General features: G+C 32.9%; 1 protein-coding gene across 1 annotated transcript in view; it reads right to left on the bottom strand.

Moving 5' to 3' along the window:
• LOC125671194 (afadin- and alpha-actinin-binding protein-like) overlaps nucleotides 1-22,435 on the bottom strand; it is a 31,224-nt gene that overhangs the window by 5,122 nt on the left and 3,667 nt on the right. The window contains exons 2-10 of the mRNA XM_048906720.2: nucleotides 20,156-20,348; nucleotides 16,925-17,058; nucleotides 14,814-14,982; nucleotides 14,547-14,685; nucleotides 11,613-11,682; nucleotides 10,626-10,785; nucleotides 10,411-10,504; nucleotides 9,624-9,725; nucleotides 9,132-9,316 (exon numbers count right to left, since the gene is read on the bottom strand). Coding sequence (XP_048762677.2) covers nucleotides 9,132-9,316; nucleotides 9,624-9,725; nucleotides 10,411-10,504; nucleotides 10,626-10,785; nucleotides 11,613-11,682; nucleotides 14,547-14,685; nucleotides 14,814-14,982; nucleotides 16,925-17,058; nucleotides 20,156-20,347 — 1,245 coding nt within the window. The 5' untranslated portion in view covers nucleotide 20,348. The remainder of the gene's footprint in view (nucleotides 1-9,131; nucleotides 9,317-9,623; nucleotides 9,726-10,410; nucleotides 10,505-10,625; nucleotides 10,786-11,612; nucleotides 11,683-14,546; nucleotides 14,686-14,813; nucleotides 14,983-16,924; nucleotides 17,059-20,155; nucleotides 20,349-22,435) is intronic.

Below are 22,435 nucleotides of genomic sequence, written 5' to 3'. Positions count from 1 at the left end.
TACAGATGTATCATGTATTGTGGTGTGTATTACAGATGTATCATGTATTGTGTGTATTACAGATGTATCATGTATTGTGTGTATTACAGATGTATCATGTATTGTGGTGTGTATTACAGATGTATCATGTATTGTGTGTATTACAGATGTATCATGTATTGTGTGTACTACAGATGTATCATGTATTGTGTGTGTACTACAGATGTATCATGTACTGTGTGTGTACTACAGATGTATCATGTATTGTGTGTACTACAGATGTATCATGTATTGTGTTTGTATTACAGATGTATCATGTATTGTGGTGTGTATTACAGATGTATCATGTATTGTGTGTATTACAGATGTATCATGTATTGTGTGTATTACAGATGTATCATGTATTGTGGTGTGTATTACAGATTATCACTTATTGTGGTTTGTACTACAGATGTATCATGTATTGTGTGTACTACAGATGTATCATGTATTGTGTGTGTATTACAGATGTATCATGTATTGTGGTGTGTATTACAGATGTATCATGTATTGTGTGTGTATTACAGATGTATCATGTATTGTGTGTATTACAGATGTATCATGTATTGTGTGTGTATTACAGATGTATCATGTATTGTGGTGTGTATTACAGATTATCACTTATTGTGGTGTGTATTACAGATGCATCATGTATTGTGGTGTGTATTACAGATTATCACTTATTGTGGTGTGTATTACAGATGCATCATGTATTGTGTGTATTACAGATGTATCATGTATTGTGTGTGTATTACAGATGTATCATGTATTGTGGTGTGTATTACAGATGTATCATGTATTGTGTGTATTACAGATGTATCATGTATTGTGTGTATTACAGATGTATCATGTATTGTGTGTACTACAGATATATCATGTATTGTGGTGTGTATTACAGATGTATCATGTATTGTGGTATGTATTACAGATGTATCATGTATTGTGTGTATTACAGATGTATCATGTATTGTGTGTATTACAGATGTATCATGTATTGTGGTGTGTATTACAGATGTATCATGTATTGTGTGTATTACAGATGTATCATGTATTGTGTGTACTACAGATGTATCATGTATTGTGTGTGTACTACAGATGTATCATGTATTGTGTGTGTATTACAGATGTATCATGTATTGTGGTGTGTATTACAGATGTATCATGTATTGTGTGTATTACAGATGTATCATGTATTGTGTGTATTACAGATGTATCATGTATTGTGGTGTGTATTACAGATTATCACTTATTGTGGTTTGTACTACAGATGTATCATGTATTGTGTGTACTACAGATGTATCATGTATTGTGTGTGTATTACAGATGTATCATGTATTGTGGTGTGTATTACAGATGTATCATGTATTGTGTGTGTATTACAGATGTATCATGTATTGTGTGTGTATTACAGATGTATCATGTATTGTGGTGTGTATTACAGATGTATCATGTATTGTGTGTATTACAGATGTATCATGTATTGTGTGTATTACAGATGTATCATGTATTGTGTGTACTACAGATGTATCATGTATTGTGTGTATTACAGATGTATCATGTATTGTGGTGTGTATTACAGATGTATCATGTATTGTGTGTATTACAGATGTATCATGTATTGTGTGTATTACAGATTATCACTTATTGTGGTGTGTATTACAGATGTATCATGTATTGTGGTGTGTATTACAGATGTATCATGTATTGTGGTGTGTATTACAGATGTATCATGTATTGTGTGTACTACAGATATATCATGTATTGTGTGTGTATTACAGATGTATCATGTATTGTGTGTATTACAGATGTATCATGTATTGTGTGTGTATTACAGATGTATCATGTATTGTGTGTATTACAGATGTATCATGTATTGTGTGTGTATTACAGATGTATCATGTATTGTGTGTGTATTACAGATGTATCATGTATTGTGTGTATTACAGATGTATCATGTATTGTGTGTGTATTACAGATGTATCATGTATTGTGTGTATTACAGATGTATCATGTATTGTGTGTATTACAGATGTATCATGTATTGTGGTGTGTATTACAGATGTATCATGTATTGTGTGTACTACAGATGTATCATGTATTATGTGTATTACAGATGTATCATGTATTGTGTGTATTACAGATGTATCATGTATTGTGTGTATTACAGATGCATCATGTATTGCGTGTATTACAGATTATCACTTATTGTGGTGTGTATTACAGATGTATCATGTATTGTGTGTACTACAGATGTATCATGTATTGTGTGTGTATTACAGATGTATCATGTATTGTGGTGTGTATTACAGATGTATCATGTATTGTGTGTGTATTACAGATGTATCATGTATTGTGTGTACTACAGATGTATCATGTATTGTGTGTACTACAGATATATCATGTATTGTGGTGTGTATTACAGATGTATCATGTATTGTGGTGTGTATTACAGATGTATCATGTATTGTGTGTATTACAGATGTATCATGTATTGTGGTGTGTATTACAGATGTATCATGTATTGTGTGTATTACAGATGTATCATGTATTGTGTGTACTACAGATGTATCATGTATTGTGTGTGTACTACAGATGTATCATGTACTGTGTGTGTACTACAGATGTATCATGTATTGTGTGTACTACAGATGTATCATGTATTGTGTGTGTATTACAGATGTATCATGTATTGTGGTGTGTATTACAGATGTATCATGTATTGTGTGTATTACAGATGTATCATGTATTGTGTGTATTACAGACGTATCATGTATTGTGGTGTGTATTACAGATTATCACTTATTGTGGTTTGTACTACAGATGTATCATGTATTGTGTGTACTACAGATGTATCATGTATTGTGTGTGTATTACAGATGTATCATGTATTGTGGTGTGTATTACAGATGTATCATGTATTGTGTGTGTATTACAGATGTATCATGTATTGTGTGTGTATTACAGATGTATCATGTATTGTGGTGTGTATTACAGATGTATCATGTATTGTGTGTATTACAGATTATCACTTATTGTGGTGTGTATTACAGATGTATCATGTATTGTGGTGTGTATTACAGATGTATCATGTATTGTGGTGTGTATTACAGATGTATCATGTATTGTGTGTACTACAGATATATCATGTATTGTGTGTGTATTACAGATGTATCATGTATTGTGTGTATTACAGATGTATCATGTATTGTGTGTGTATTACAGATGTATCATGTATTGTGTGTATTACAGATGTATCATGTATTGTGTGTGTATTACAGATGTATCATGTATTGTGTGTGTATTACAGATGTATCATGTATTGTGTGTATTACAGATGTATCATGTATTGTGTGTGTATTACAGATGTATCATGTATTGTGTGTGTATTACAGATGTATCATGTATTGTGGTGTGTATTACAGATGTATCATGTATTGTGTGTATTACAGATGTATCATGTATTGTGTGTATTACAGATGTATCATGTATTGTGGTGTGTATTACAGATTATCACTTATTGTGGTTTGTACTACAGATGTATCATGTATTGTGTGTACTACAGATGTATCATGTATTGTGTGTGTATTACAGATGTATCATGTATTGTGGTGTGTATTACAGATGTATCATGTATTGTGTGTGTATTACAGATGTATCATGTATTGTGTGTGTATTACAGATGTATCATGTATTGTGGTGTGTATTACAGATGTATCATGTATTGTGTGTATTACAGATGTATCATGTATTGTGTGTATTACAGATGTATCATGTATTGTGTGTACTACAGATGTATCATGTATTGTGTGTATTACAGATGTATCATGTATTGTGGTGTGTATTACAGATGTATCATGTATTGTGTGTATTACAGATGTATCATGTATTGTGTGTATTACAGATTATCACTTATTGTGGTGTGTATTACAGATGTATCATGTATTGTGGTGTGTATTACAGATGTATCATGTATTGTGGTGTGTATTACAGATGTATCATGTATTGTGTGTACTACAGATATATCATGTATTGTGTGTGTATTACAGATGTATCATGTATTGTGTGTATTACAGATGTATCATGTATTGTGTGTGTATTACAGATGTATCATGTATTGTGGTGTGTATTACAGATGTATCATGTATTGTGTGTGTATTACAGATGTATCATGTATTGTGTGTGTATTACAGATGTATCATGTATTGTGTGTATTACAGATGTATCATGTATTGTGGTGTGTACTACAGATGTATCATGTATTGTGTGTATTACAGATATATCATGTATTGTGGTGTGTACTACAGATGTATCATGTATTGTGTGTATTACAGATATATCATGTATTGTGGTGTGTATTACAGATGTATCATGTATTGTGGTGTGTATTACAGATGTATCATGTATTGTGTGTATTACAGATGTATCATGTATTGTGTGTACTACAGATGTATCATGTATTGTGTGTATTACAGATGTATCATGTATTGTGTGTATTACAGATGTATCATGTATTGTGTGTGTATTACAGATGTATCATGTATTGTGGTGTGTATTACAGATGTATCATGTATTGTGGTGTGTATTACAGATGTATCATGTATTGTGTGTATTACAGATGTATCATGTATTGTGTGTACTACAGATGTATCATGTATTGTGTGTATTACAGATGTATCATGTATTGTGTGTATTACAGATGTATCATGTATTGTGTGTGTATTACAGATGTATCATGTATTGTGTGTATTACAGATGTATCATGTATTGTGGTGTGTATTACAGATGTATCATGTATTGTGGTGTGTATTACAGATGTATCATGTATTGTGTGTATTACAGATGTATCATGTATTGTGTGTATTACAGATGTATCATGTATTGTGTGTACTACAGATGTATCATGTATTGTGTGTATTACAGATGTATCATGTATTGTGGTGTGTATTACAGATTATCACTTATTGTGGTTTGTACTACAGATGTATCATGTATTGTGTGTATTACAGATGTATCATGTATTGTGTGTGTATTACAGATGTATCATGTATTGTGTGTACTACAGATGTATCATGTATTGTGTGTATTACAGATGTATCATGTATTGTGTGTATTACAGATGTATCATGTATTGTGGTGTGTATTACAGATTATCACTTATTGTGGTTTGTACTACAGATGTATCATGTATTGTGTGTACTACAGATGTATCATGTATTGTGTGTGTATTACAGATGTATCATGTATTGTGGTGTGTATTACAGATGTATCATGTATTGTGTGTGTATTACAGATGTATCATGTATTGTGTGTGTATTACAGATGTATCATGTATTGTGGTGTGTATTACAGATGTATCATGTATTGTGTGTATTACAGATGTATCATGTATTGTGTGTATTACAGATGTATCATGTACTGTGTGTGTATTACAGATGCATCATGTATTGTGTGTATTACAGATGTATCATGTATTGTGTGTGTATTACAGATGTATCATGTATTGTGGTGTGTATTACAGATGCATCATGTATTGTGTGTATTACAGATGTATCATGTATTGTGTGTATTACAGATGTATCATGTATTGTGGTGTGTATTACAGATTATCACTTATTGTGGTTTGTACTACAGATGTATCATGTATTGTGTGTACTACAGATGTATCATGTATTGTGTGTGTATTACAGATGTATCATGTATTGTGGTGTGTATTACAGATGTATCATGTATTGTGTGTGTATTACAGATGTATCATGTATTGTGTGTGTATTACAGATGTATCATGTATTGTGGTGTGTATTACAGATGTATCATGTATTGTGTGTATTACAGATGTATCATGTATTGTGTGTATTACAGATGTATCATGTATTGTGGTGTTTATTACAGATGTATCATGTATTGTGTGTATTACAGATGTATCATGTATTGTGTGTATTACAGATGTATCATGTATTGTGTGTATTACAGATGTATCATGTATTGTGGTGTGTATTACAGATGTATCATGTATTGTGGTGTGTATTACAGATGTATCATGTATTGTGGTGTGTATTACAGATGTATCATGTATTGTGTGTATTACAGATGTATCATGTATTGTGGTGTGTATTACAGATGTATCATGTATTGTGGTGTGTATTACAGATGTATTATGTATTGTGTGTATTACAGATGTATCATGTATTGTGTGTATTACAGATGTATCATGTATTGTGTACTACAGATGTATCATGTATTGTGGTGTGTATTACAGATGTATCATGTATTGTGTGTACTACAGATGTATCATGTATTGTGTGTATTACAGATGTATCATGTATTGTGTGTGTATTACAGATGTATCATGTATTGTGTGTATTACAGATGTATCATGTATTGTGTGTATTACAGATGTATCATGTATTGTGTGTGTACTACAGATGTATCATGTATTGTGTGTATTACAGATGTATCATGTATTGTGTGTATTACAGATGTATCATGTATTGTGTGTATTACAGATGTATCATGTATTGTGGTGTGTATTACAGATGTATCATGTATTGTGTGTACTACAGATGTATCATGTATTGTGTGTATTACAGATGTATCATGTATTGTGTGTATTACAGATGTATCATGTATTGTGTGTATTACAGATGTATCATGTATTGTGTGTATTACAGATGTATCATGTATTGTGTGTATTACAGATGTATCATGTATTGTGTGTATTACAGATGTATCATGTATTGTGTGTACTACAGATGTATCATGTATTGTGTGTATTACAGATGTATCATGTATTGTGTGTATTACAGATGTATCATGTATTGTGGTGTGTATTACAGATGTATCATGTATTGTGGTGTGTATTACAGATGTATCATGTATTGTGGTGTGTATTACAGATGTATCATGTATTGTGTGTATTACAGATGTATCATGTATTGTGGTGTGTATTACAGATGTATCATGTATTGTGGTGTGTATTACAGATGTATTATGTATTGTGTGTATTACAGATGTATCATGTATTGTGTGTATTACAGATGTATCATGTATTGTGTGTATTACAGATGTATCATGTATTGTGTGTATTACAGATGTATCATGTATTGTGTGTGTATTACAGATGTATCATGTATTGTGTGTATTACAGATGTATCATGTATTGTGTGTATTACAGATGTATCATGTATTGTGGTGTGTATTACAGATGTATCATGTATTGTGGTGTGTATTACAGATGTATTATGTATTGTGTGTATTACAGATGTATCATGTATTGTGTGTATTACAGATGTATCATGTATTGTGTGTACTACAGATGTATCATGTATTGTGTGTGTACTACAGATGTATCATGTACTGTGTGTGTACTACAGATGTATCATGTATTGTGGTGTGTATTACAGATGTATCATGTATTGTGTGTACTACAGATGTATCATGTATTGTGTGTATTACAGATGTATCATGTATTGTGTGTATTACAGATGTATCATGTATTGTGGTGTGTACTACAGATGTATCATGTATTGTGGTGTGTATTACAGATGTATCATGTATTGTGGTGTGTATTACAGATGTATCATGTATTGTGGTGTGTATTACAGATGTATCATGTATTGTGTGTATTACAGATGTATCATGTATTGTGGTGTGTATTACAGATGTATCATGTATTGTGTGTATTACAGATGTATCATGTATTGTGGTGTGTATTACAGATGTATCATGTATTGTGGTGTGTATTACAGATGTATCATGTATTGTGTGTACTACAGATGTATCATGTATTGTGGTGTGTATTACAGATGTATCATGTATTGTGTGTACTACAGATGTATCATGTATTGTGTGTACTACAGATGTATCATGTATTGTGTGTATTACAGATGTATCATGTATTGTGTGCACTACAGATGTATTATGTATTGTGTGTATTACAGATGTATCATGTATTGTGTGTATTACAGATGTATCATGTATTGTGTGTATTACAGATGTATCATGTATTGTGTGCACTACAGATGTATCATGTATTGTGTGTGTATTACAGATGCATCATGTATTGTGTGTATTACAGATGTATCATGTATTGTGTGTATTACAGATGTATCATGTATTGTGTGTGTATTACAGATGTATCATGTATTGTGGTGTGTATTACAGATTATCACTTATTGTGGTGTGTATTACAGATGCATCATGTATTGTGTGTATTACAGATGTATCATGTATTGTGTGTGTATTACAGATGTATCATGTATTGTGTGTGTATTACAGATGTATCATGTATTGTGTGTATTACAGATGTATCATGTATTGTGTGTATTACAGATGTATCATGTATTGTGTGTACTACAGATGTATCATGTATTGTGGTGTGTATTACAGATTATCACTTATTGTGGTGTGTATTACAGATGTATCATGTATTGTGGTGTGTATTACAGATGTATCATGTATTGTGTGTATTACAGATATATCATGTATTGTGGTGTGTATTACAGATGTATCATGTATTGTGTGTATTACAGATGTATCATGTATTGTGTGTACTACAGATGTATCATGTATTGTGGTGTGTACTACAGATGTATCATGTATTGTGGTGTGTATTATAGATGTATCATGTATTGTGGTGTGTATTACAGATGTATCATGTATTGTGTGTATTACAGATATATCATGTATTGTGGTGTGTATTACAGATGTATCATGTATTGTGGTGTGTATTACAGATGTATCATGTATTGTGGTGTGTATTACAGATGTATCATGTATTGTGGTGTGTATTACAGATGTATCATGTATTGTGTGTATTACAGATATATCATGTATTGTGTGTATTACAGATGTATCATGTATTGTGGTGTGTACTACAGATGTATCATGTATTGTGTGTATTACAGATATATCATGTATGGTGTGTATTACAGATGTATCATGTATTGTGGTGTGTATTACAGATGTATCATGTATTGTGTGTGTATTATAGATGTATCATGTATTGTGGTGTGTACAACAGATGTATCATGTATTGTGGTTTGTACAACAGATGTATCATGTATTGTGGTGTGTATTACAGATGTATCGTGGTTTGTACCATAGGTGTATCATACCTGTATCATGTCCTCCTGTTGCTGTATGACTTCTTTATAATTTTCCTTCTCTCTCCTATGTTTTTCAATCTGATCTTCATATGTCTTGATCTGCTTTTTCAGTATTTCTATTTCTTTCTTGAACTGTTCCATATCACCAGGTTTATTTGGCTTAGGAGGACTAGATTTGGCAGGTTTGGTTGGACCTAAAAAATTAAAATCCCAATACAATAACAACACAAAAATACTAATAAATAAACTTACATTGAATGATGTACAGGATGTTACAGACATAATGCAACCAATTCTAATGTTTACAAAGCATAAAGATATTGTGGGTGAAACTTTCAAGAAAATCAGATAGCTTCAAATGTTACAAATATCTTTCAATTTTTACAGCTGAAATGTTGAAAGAGATCATAATAAATTTGCTGTTGATTTCTTGTTCTTTATTTCAAAAGAAGTGAACAATTCAAAACATGATGTATCAAAATAAAATCTTCCATCACTCACTAGGCAGTTTTCTTTTTCTTCTTTCTTTTAATTTCTTTGATCTTTCTTTGAACATGTTCTCTAAGTTTTCCCTAATCATGTCATACGGCATCTGGAAGTAACCTGAAACATAAAACCGCAACAAGGAGGTTAGGATTAAGATGGACATTAACATTATAAAACACAAGGGCTAATAATGAATCCATTTTCTAAGAAAACGGTAGAAGTGAACCATAGACTTAATTAAACTGCTTGATTACCACCCCCCCACCCCCCAATAAAAATAACAAAAAAACAAAAAAAATAATAATAATAATAAAAAACAAAACAAATGACCATGGTCCACAATGCTCAACCAAGTTAACACAAAATTATTCTGGATTTCCTGGATTTCAATATGCACTTCTACTCGTAAGGACGGGGAGACATTCTGACTAGCCATTTTATCATTGAAGGACAATGAAGTTTTTTTTTTACTATTCTAAAGAGTAAGAAACTTTTGAACTGTTGGAGAACCATTTGAACCTATTTATGACAACCAGCAACACCTTTGGCAAGGCAATGAAAAAAAGAAGAAGATGCTTTTGAGTACTGTCTGCCAGAAAATTGTCATCCCTGTATTATTTCATTTTCACCCTTAACCTTGAACAAATTTAAATCAAATAATTACTCTTAAAAGTAGCAAACTTCAGGTGAGTTTATAATGGGACCAAATTGTTTTTCCATGCACTTGGGCCAAAATATCACAAAGCAAAAATTTGCCTGTATACAGTACTGGTAAAACATGAATTAGGGATTGGACACTCACCATCTGAGTCATGTGACCTACATGTAGAGACTGATGGGTAGGTACTAAACTCTTCTTCACTGGAGCAAGGCTCTGACTCTTGTGGCATTGTGGACTGTAAACAAAAATAAACTCGATCAATCTCAAATACTTTCTGGCACGTAGTGAAATATTTCAAAAGGACCATAAAGGATACTTTAAGAAATCCTCTAAACATTTACTGACAGAAAACAAACCTTTGTAGAGGCAGAGATGACGTGATCGTGAAGCCCAAGAGCTTTACTGATGTCCTTGTGAACATGTTTCAGGCTTGTCCTTAGTTCTGCGTTTTCTACCAACAATTCCTTTTGCTTTTCTTCATACATAGTCATTAAGTGCTGGTACATTTCATCTTGTCTGAAAGCAACAATCTGACATTATTCAAAGTCCACCATCATCTACTGCAGTATGTTAACACATCAAGTTTCCTGTGGGGCCATACTTGTAACTCAGGTCAACATATTCTGGATTTCTCTCTGGTCCTGTACACATCTATTTCAGGGTGAGTGATTTTTAATAAAGGTAACTGAATCACATATATCTGTTCAGATAGAACAATATACCAGTCATACTGGACTATGTATGTCACATCGGACAATGTAGCAGTCAGACTCAACAATGCAGTCAGGATTCAACAGTATACTCAGACTCAACAATACTCTCGTCAGGCTGGACAATGTACCAATCAAACTGAACAATTTACAGGCCAGATAGAACAATATACCAGTCATATTGGACTATGTATTTGTCAGACCAGACAATGTATCAGTCAGACTCAACAATATACTCACAAGACTCAATAACATATTCAGACTTAACATTATACTGGTCAGACTATATAATATACCAGTCATACTGAACAATGTGCCTGTCAGTCTGTACAATATACTGGCCTGGATTTCTCGAAATAATCTCAAACTTAAGTTTGAGTATTCTTCTATTTGAGCAGTCAAAATTTGAATAAAATCTCAGATTTTAACTTCTGACTTGAATACAATATACTGGTCAGATTGGACAGTATACTGGTCAGACTGGACAAATGGTCAGCCTGGACAATACACTGGTCAGACTGGACAAATGGTCAACTGTACAATATACTGGTCAACTGTACAATATACTGGTCAGACTGCATAATATACTAGTCATACTGAACAATATACTGGTCAAAACATACTGGTACCCACTTGTTAGAGGTGGTCTTCCAGGTGCTCCTCTTGCCATCAGAACTTTGTAAGGAGTATGCAATATCTAAACCTGTAAAATTAAAATTGTGCTTATAAATCTCTCAAATAATAAAACATGCATATATAAAGTCTACAATCTCCATATCATCATTCTTTTACAGAGGCTATTCCTTTATTACAATACCGACCTTACACTAGGTATAAATTTCATTGAGGACTTATGGTGTTAGTAATATACTATACTGTTGGACCAGTTATAGTTGTTCTTAGGGGGAGGGTAGAGTTCACTAGAATTGACAGTGTTTTCCATTTTAATGTGCAGTGCTACTTAACAATGAAATGTTTATGAAATATCTTCAAATTCAGTCCTATTGTACTGTTAACATGTTCTATTGATGTTATTTACTATGTTTGCACATCCTTATCATTCGGCAAATGTGTATCGGTGACTGACCAGAATCGGTAACCTTTTGTTTACTTGTGCGCGTCATCAATTTCGCCGTAGTGTTTGTAAAGATATACAGAGAACATCTTCAATTTTTCCCCAAAAATGAACCACAAGAAGGTGAGTATGCAAAAAATCAACACCAGCACCTCGAAAATAAGCCCATTTACATATGACTTTTTCAAGCATACCTTCATATTAATATAAAGTATATTAAAAGTTTAGAATTCTACACTATGTTGATATGAAACTTGCAGTAGATGTTTGCTGTTATTATTGTCATGTGATATAGGGCGTATGTCATTTTTCGCTTGGTATAGGTGAGGCCAAAATCAGATGTCCGCTTTTAATTTTTTGGACAAATTATTGAAGGGATGGGTACTGCAAACATTTTTGTAATGTGATATATTACAATATAGAACAACTGTACATACCACAATATTTTTTTATTTAAGGAAAACAATGTTAAAAACTTGAAAGTCAGTGAGTTTTGCTTAAATTCCATTGTAAGCATATCCAATTACCTTCAAAAAGGTAATATTACTGGAAATATTTAATAGTTTTCAAGTTATATGGTTAAAAAAATGAGGAATCGGCTTAAAATTCTTATATGATACAAACTGTTGCATGGATAGTTTAGGGTAAGTTAATGATTTTTTTAAATACCGCATTATGACATTTATCATTATTAAAGTCTCCAAAGAAAGCGATAAAATCTACACCCAATAAATCACATTCCTCCTGTATATATGTTTTTACAGTTACAAACTTTTGGCAAAACCTTTATTAACAATGGTCACTGAAATAGGTGACGTCAACATTTTAGGAGTACAAAGTAACATGTTTTTTGTTACGAAAATATATTCAATTAACGTATCAATGGATTTGGAATTTTTGGATGGAAGTAAAGGAATTTAATTACTTTAAAGGTAGGTGCATCATCTATTCATTTAATTCAAGTGATTAATGAGGAAATCACGGTTTATCACTAAGGTCACTGAAACTGGTCAGTCGATGAGATACTCTCCCAGTTTGTTAGTACAATGTGAAATCATAAATAATGTCTGCATTTGACTTACCCTAATTGTTGATGATTGAAAAGTGTTTATCATTACCCATTCTGATGGGCTACTCCTTGGTAATTATCAAATACCAGAGAGGGGACCTGTGTATATCATTACCCACTCCCTCAGTTTGTCACAGGTGTGTGTTTATCAATACCCACCCCCTGCCATTTATCAGTTTGCCTATGAGGGAAGGTGTGTGTTATCATTACCCACCCCCTGTAATTTATCAGTTTACCTAAGAGGGAAGGTGTGTGTTATCATTACCCACCCCTTGTAATTTATCAGTTTACCTAAGGGGGAAGGTGTGTGTTATCATTACCCACCCCCTGTAATTTATCAGTGAGGCTGAGAGGGAATGTGTGTGTTATCATTACCCACCCCCTGCCATTTATCAGTTTGCCTATGAGGGAAGGTGTGTGTTATCATTACCCACCCCCTGTAATTTATCAGCTTGCCTGAGAGGGGACCTGTGTGTTTATCATTAACCACCCCTCTGCAATTTATCAGTTTGCCTGAGAGGGGACCTGTGTGTTTATCATTAACCACCCCTCTGCAATTTATCAGTTTGCCTGAGAGGGGACCTGTGTGTTTATCATTACCCACCCCCTGCCATTTATCAGTTTGCCTATGAGGGAAGGTGTGTGTTATCATTACCCACCCCCTGTAATTTATCAGCTTGCCTGAGAGGGGACCTGTGTGTTTATCATTAACCACCCCTCTGCAATTTATCAGTTTGCCTGAGAGGGGACCTGTGTGTTTATCATTAACCACCCCTCTGCAATTTATCAGTTTGCCTGAGAGGGGACCTGTGTCTTTATCATTACCCACCCCCTGCCATTTATCAGTTTGCCTATGAGGGAAGGTGTGTGTTATCATTACCCACCCCCTGTAATTTATCAGCTTGCCTGAGAGGGGACCTGTGTGTTTATCATTAACCACCCCTCTGCAATTTATCAGTTTGCCTGAGAGGGGACCTGTGTGTTTATCATTAACCACTCCCTGCCATTTATTAGTTTGCCACAAAGGGGAGGGGTGGTAATCATTACCCATTTTCATTAACTTAAATTAAGGGAAAATAATACATCATCATAATGGCTAACCTCCTTTTTAAACATGAATTAAATTATACTGCTAGATACAGTAAATTTGAGTTTTCAATTTCAAAATATTATTGTATATTTCCACCCATAAGAGATTTCTCGGGTGTGTTAATCATCCTTAACTCCTCATGTTCATTAACTTAAATCAACACTTTCCTTTGTATAACAGTTTGCTTGAGAGGGGAAATGCTGTAAATATTTGTTGAAGTTCAATATTTCTGATTAGTATATCTTATTTTCTAGAAGGATGCATGTTTACATACTTTTCTGTTGTTTGTAGGCTGGGGGTCAGTTCTTTGTCCTTTCAATTAGTTCCCCTTACCTACTCTCCTACTTGGTGTTTTGTCTGCCAGCAGCTGATGTATTCTCTCCTTCAGTTTATTGCACTCTCTTTCTTTCTTTCTCAGGTCATGCTTGAATTGAATATCTTTGTCTTTGTTTACACTCAGCAGTCTCTTTACCTTTATAATTAGAAAGTCACATTTTACAATATAGGTTTAGCAATTCAGTAATCTATTGTATGACTAAAAGTCTGAAGGCTTTATAAAGTCTCTATACAAATTCTTTTTCTCTCTCTCCCTACTCTTACCTCCTCCTTCTCTGACTTGAGCTTGCCAGTAGAGGCCTTGTGTTTGACCAGGAGCTGACGGCTTTTCTCCTGCTCCACATACACATCTCTAAGAAGTTTCTCTCTCTCTGTCTTCAGCCGGGCTATGGTGTGTTGGTAGTGCTCACATTCACTGTTGAGGCGGTGTAGTCTGCAAAGTGTTCGTTGACCATCAATTATCATATCACCATTATTACAATATGCAATGCTTCCATGCATTTATATATAGCATATTTTTTATCTTAAACAGTATTTTATTATGAATATAACATAATAAGGATTAGGCAGCAGGCAACACCTATCTAAGCCTTCTCCTTTAAGGTACAAGGTAAAGTCCACATAATGATGTACATAAGAAATTACAATATAGATATGAAGTAAAGGGATAATATATATATATATATATATATATCATATTGATGACATGTAAAGATTTAAAAATGTTCAATTATTTAATTGGGGTAATTTGATATAATAAACTAATCATTATTTCAAAAACTAGAATTACTTCATAATCTACTGTTTATTCTATGTTTCTTTCTTCATTCTATCTACTACTCTATTTCAAGGTATCAAAGTATTGCTCATAATTACAAGGTACTGCTCATAATGAGATGGTATTTTAGTCCCAAATTATTTCTTTAATACTTCATTTATAAAAATACCTATTATATTGAAAGCACTTATAATGAGATTTTGCAAATAACAAGATTTCGCATGTAACAACATCACCATCTGTGCAGTTTAGTAGAAAGTGCTAACAGATATAAAGAAGTACTTGTGGCATGGTTGATTGCTTCTGCCAAAGATAATTATCACAGTCATGTGTATACAATCATATGACAATATTACAATTGTGTGAAGAAATAATAACTTGTTTTGGTTGCAATGTTCACTTGTATATACTCATGGCTTCTAAGAAGAGAAAGTCCATTTCTTTTGAAAGGAAGCAGAAATAATTAATAAAATTAAAAAGGGATTAAAAACAAAAGTGAAATTGCAAAAAACAGTAGAGTAGCTTCAAGTACATTTCACACAACTTTGCAGAACAAAAATGTAATTTTGGAAATTTACAATTTGGAAGGTTTCTGCCAGAATAGAAAACAATTTTAATCTGGTGATTTCGTTGACAGAAAACTGCATATGTGGTTCATTATGGCATGAAGTAAGAACATTTCTATTTCTGGTCCAAAAAATTAAATTATGAAAAATCTAGGCTTCAAATGGATTTATTGAGAGATTTAAACAAAGATGAAATAGAGTTTATATAATGTCTAGCGAAGGAAGTGGCAGAGTTAAGGAACTTGCTTCTAGCAGCACATGAAGCTAAAATAGCATCACTGATTTACAAATCATAATCAAGCTTTTCAATTTATGTTGGAATGGATTCTGAAGTGATTTCAGCAGAGACACTATCAGATAATGATATTATCAATAAAGTTTGGAGTGAAATTGAAGAGGTTGACACAGTTTTTGGTAAATCAAAATTCTGATCTTGATCATATTATATGATGACAACCTGAACACATATTCCTAAATAGGCCTGTATAAAATACTGATCAACTGTCAGGTTGTGAAATGCTGATGTTAAATATTACAAATTTCAGTCATCACAAGATATACATTTAAAATATTTTTCCTGTGCATCTTGTTATACCCAAAGACTACTGTGTCTCTAAACAGAATCAGATTTCAAGCTGTACAACGTTGACTTACATCACTAGGGAGAGGGCTAAAATAGGCTGTGCCTGCTGCCCAATCCTATTCATTTTTGAATAAACTACTGTTTAAATTTAAATTAAATTCACTAGCATCTACTCTTAACAGTTTCTAATGCTGCTTAAAATTTTACTGGCACTACTCTTAACAGATTCAGATTCCCATTCAATATATTTTCATGCCATGCAAATTTCATTTGCATTCTCTAAACAGATTCTCATGCAGTTTTTTAATCATACTGCAAACATTTCAGTTTGTGTAGTATTTATCACACTGGCAGTGCATAGAATTTCACTTGCACTACTCTCAACAGATTCTCATCCAGTAGTATTTGATCATGCAGTATACATTTCACAACATATTACAATATATACCTATTTTCCAGTTCCTCCTTTGATCGACCATGTCTCTGAATGAGACGGAGTAACTGGTAGAGACGATTGATCAGACAGCTCATCTTACTCTGGTTATCATAGGACAAAGCTTGGAATCCCAGCGACAGTAATTCCTGTCAACACAAAAAATCAAACTGAAATGATATGCTAAGCTTGACTTATTCAGTACTTCCATTTCATTTTGACATTTTCCCAATTCAACCAGAAAGCATTGGAAAACATCCAGAAAAACAACCATCTTCATAATTTTGTTCAGTATCAATGTCTTTTATTTCCTCTTCATTCTCTCAGTTGTTTATATATTTCTTCTTCTTTGAAGTTTAAATAAAGACAAGTCAATATTTGTCATCATCTCGATCAATAAGATACTTCATTGACAGAGAATAAAGTAATGAATGTTTCAGAGATTTGTACTAGTTTTGCAAATGATTCTTTGTGTATCAATACTATGAAATCGAATTATTGAATTATCTTTTAAAAACTCCAAGATTCATTCCCAAATGTTTTCTCTGTGATATCCTTTGAAGCTTTAAAATATGTTAATTTCCCTATATACACAACTGGATGTAAGTTTTTCACTTTCATGCAAATGAATGAGTCAGTGGACTGTGACTATGGAAATTAACATGGAATGCCTGTGTATTTCAATTTCTATCATGCAGTTTTATTGATATGCTGATTTTATATTTTCATTTCAAATATAAGGAATCACTGTCTAGTTTGTTGGGTATATGAGGTGCTTGAACTCACTCTATCTGATAATTACTTATGCTTGTTTAATGAAAAGTTGCCAATTAAATTAACACAGATAATAAATATCAAAACCAAAACAGAATTCAAGATGAAATAATGGTTCTGATAGAGGGCATTATTTTAAAAGTTTTAAGAACTTTTGCCCAATCCTTGTTATAAAATTAGGACAATAAAATATGTTTAATTCAATTAATTTTTTTTTAGTACAGTCATGTGCAACAGCTATGAATACCTAATACAAACTAGGCATTTGTTTCAAAAATGTGTCTAAAAGTAGGCATTTGTTTCAAAAATGTGTCTAAAAGATTGTTCTATGAATAAAATAACCTATAGTCTAGTTAAACTTTGGTAATTGTTGTTATATCAGACAAATTCATTGATTAAAGGCAATATATCCTAATGATCCCAATTATCACTAAATTAAATACTGATATGGAATGCAATGTATGTTGATTAGCAATTGAAAATTGTTTTGCTTTCTTTGAAGTTTTTCTTGAATTTAAAATTCTTTGAAGGCAGCTTTAAGTTGGAGTTCTGTAATGATGAGAAGTTGTAAGAGAATAAAACACAAAGGACAAGGTAGGACAAGGGTCCCCATTGTGAATCCCCCATTTTCACTGAAATCAAAATAGACTTAAAACCATAAAACCCACATGTCGTAAAAACTAATTTCAAGATGGCACCTTGGTGAAAACAGATTATCACAATCATGAAAGCAAGTTTAAAGCCACAAGACAGCACGGATTTGAACAAATTCACAGTTTACGAAGAAAATGGCACATTTTTTATTATTACATTACAAACATGGAGCACGAGTTTGCCTTTGTACCATTTTTATACTAAATTTGCAGATGATACAAGTGTACAAAATATGTAAGTTTGAGAGGTAGGCCAGTATGTACTTTTAGATTAAATTTTCTGAAGCAACATATACTTCGAAAGTTCAAATTTGTCAATATTCAGAATTCTCATTAACTTTGCAACCTTTCTGTGAACTCAGAATAAGACATGTGTTAACATTGAAACTTATTTTGAGATAAACATTATTTTGTCTGTGATGTCTTCTCTAAATGTGTTCCAAATATGATCTTAATCCTACCTTTTACTGTTTTGATTATATTTAACCAACATTGCTAAATCTTGGTTTTTACACAGTATACACATTACTTTTTATCAAATTAAACTAGAAATATATAAATACAAGTGTCATTCTGGTCATTTAAGACACCATAATTCCAGTTTTTACCCTGTCATTCTGGTATTTACACTGCTAACCTGATTATTGGGCATCATTCCTATTATTCTATGTATCACACACATTGATAAGAAACAACATCACATAAGTCAATTTGACCAAAAAAAAAAAGAAAAAAAAGACTGTCATTTTCGGAACGAACACATAATATACTTTGTATAAAAAGCTGATCTGGTTAATTATACTAGAATTTATACGCTACACATATCTTACAATGAAAAAACCCCAAAAACTTTTCTTTAATATTATCTGAAGACTGAGTATTTTGTACAATTTCATTACTTGCGATAAATTTTCATATGGTGATGCTTACCTTTAAAAAGACCCCTGTTCTGGATACTAAATACCTGTACATCTATTCTAATATAAAGTCCATCACTCTCTGAACCCTGTATTATTATTCCTAAAGTCCAATGGACATAACTGACACAGCAGGGACCAGACACTCAATCATCTACTCATTATCAAGACACAATGGACATCTATAACTTCACACTTACCATCAGTACTAATTGATTTCTAATTAATTCCCTGGGAATTCAACAAAGAGCTGAATTTTTCTACACAAAGTACTCATACAGTAGTTTCAATTTAGTGTTTTCAAGATAAAAAACATTAAACATTTTTGAATAAAATGATCACCTTGACTGATATTACAATTGCAAACTTCATGCACAGTATTAAGTGGGGAAAAAAATCTTAGAACACATATTTTTCATTCATCACAAAACATCCCTGCCACAACAAATTGAAAGATTATATATATGTGGTAAACAATGAGAAATCTAAAATACAGTCAGAGTCTTTGTATAAAAAATTCAAATATGACTTTACCTCTATAGTTTTAAGGAGTAGGACCAGCAGTCTATAGGTAAACTGAACAACCATACCCTTGTCCCTTCAGTGTACTTATAAACTAGCCATCTGGCCCACTGCTCCATGATGTAATGTTTTTGTAAGACTAAATGGCTAAAATAACACCTGGTCTAATTACCAGTCTCATTTCCTGATTATCTGAGATTTTATTGTACTGTTTATGAAAACTTTCCCACCACCAAATCTTTGTTCTCTGCCAGCTGTTATTGTAACCCACTAATATCTTCCTGTTATTAGCATAAAATTCAACAAAATTGCTCATTTGCAGGTAATTATTATACTGAAGCTTAAATCAATACAAACAATACCTGAATTAATCAATATACCTGGTTGAGAAAGGAGATGCACTGGTCGACTGTGTCCGGGGTACAGAAGGTATTCTCGTCCCAGTCCGACTCGTCTGACCCCCGACAGGTGGAGAAATCTAGGTCCCCCATCATCTGGTGGAGGGTGGTGGAGAAATCATACAGGAAATCATGGCCACCTGGTGTTGACTTCAGCACACCTAGGTCAGCCATCCTGATAATATAAATTCATTGAACAGTCAGCACTGTCCTGATCAATAAATACACCTGGAGTGATCTGCCATTCTTATCCATTACAAATATCTGCCCCAAAGAATTGTCTTTATATAAATTATATACTGTGCTAAAGCTGTAATACATTTTATAAGATTATATTTATATCACAAATCGCATTTTCCTCCATGAACCAACCAATTTCAGCGCGCGACACAATCCGTTCACATTGACTATGAACGGATTATGAACTAGCTTAAAGCACACGACTGAGAGAGCGTAATGATTTGAAAGAAATAGAACATCTGTTACAAAGATCTCGCAAGTCACACCTTTGGATTAAGATTGTGAATTTACATGGACTATCATCCCAATCTTGCGGTCTCCTACCTCCAAAATACAATACACCATGCAATGTTGATAAAAGGCAGGGTGAGACGAAATGTGACGTCATGTCTATGTGTTGACGTACGTCACAATAACTACTGTGACAGAGGCTAGGAGTTCGTTTTTATGCAACAAAATAGAAACAATGTAAACAAACGGTGTTTTAGTAAATGAATATAAATATAAGAAATGAACATCACTTTTGAGCTATTCATGGTCAATATGAACGGATTTGGATTTGAGGCAAATTTTCCTCAAATCCAAATCCGTTCATACTCACCATGAACAGCTCAAAAGTGATGTTCATTTCTTAAATATCATCAGTGTTGCTAATCACAAAATTTAACTTTTAATTCTACATTAATGAAAGATGAAAATTTTGCCCTAAGGCTCAAGTTGTTTTATGACCCAGGGCTTGGTCTTACCAGATAAAAGAAAAGAAACATGACAAAATATAAGGATTCTGCAAATAAATATCACAGATGAAAATTTACGAAATATGTCTTTAAACACCTAAATTCTCCCCGTTTACATAGAAAGTACATCAACATCAGTAGTATCTATTATATGAGAAAGTAATGCTTTGTTTTATGTGCACATTTATGTTATTTTTAAATACATCATCCCTCCTACCTCGCACTAACTCATGAGTAGAAAAACTTTAAACAAAACGATACAAATACAGTACATGGTAAACTATATTTGATAAACTCATTGTCAGTCTCACATGGTCCAATATATGTACTAAACTCAATGTCAACCCCAGGACATGGTCCATTAAATCCTACAGCAGAGTCCAATATGCATGAAAACCTCAGAGTCAATGTCACAACCTAGTCCAGTATGTACAGGGCACCATAAACTCAATGTCACAAGTTGTAGTAAGACCAATTTAATAAAGGGAAAGACAAGATTAAATGTCCATCTAGAGTTTCTGTAATCTCAGGGTCAATATAAAAATCCAATTACTCTCAGCTTTTGACAGCACATCAAAGCCAAGTCACAGACATGGAATAAAAAGACATAATCTGCAATCCATAGAAAAATGTGCTAAAAAGTTAAGCTGGATTTTACAATCCATTCTAAAAGTAATGCAAGTTGGTGCATAAAAAATGTATTGAAATGTATTGCCCACTGAACCATGAAGATAGATCCCTGATTTGTAAATCAATGATTTAGTATACAGTGCAAACTCCTTCACATACTCGTAAATTTCACATCATTTACATAAAATGCAAATCCCTGGAAATAAATGAAATATGATAAAGATAGAAACTTTTATTACTTAACACAATCCTTTATTATATTGTGCATTATACAAACTGCAATCTTGCTTGTCAATATGCATGTATAGCCCTCTTCCAACATCACCTAGCTCATTTTCAGACCATTAATTTCAAAGCATCCAAAAGGCCTACATATTGACATATTTGTATAGAATAGGAAAAGTTGCCAAATCCATAACATACAACAGATGTTAGCTCTATATCAGATAAATGCCCTATTAATCACCCCTTCCTTTCTGGATGTCCTCTCATGTCATCTCCAGTGCATTACCAAGTGAGGAGAAGCTCATTACAGGATGAAAGAGGAAAGTAACCAGATGCTGGTAAACCCATTAAAGCCTCTGGAACAAAGTCCAGAATGGAACAATTCTGGGCTTGCAACCAAATTCCAAATCAGTAATAAAAGACATGCTAG

Source organism: Ostrea edulis, chromosome 4, assembly GCF_947568905.1.
Source record: "Ostrea edulis chromosome 4, xbOstEdul1.1, whole genome shotgun sequence".
Taxonomy (NCBI): Eukaryota; Metazoa; Mollusca; class Bivalvia; order Ostreida; family Ostreidae; genus Ostrea; species Ostrea edulis.
The sequence above is the reverse complement of the archived record's forward strand: the minus strand, read 5'-3'. Positions and strand labels throughout refer to the sequence as shown.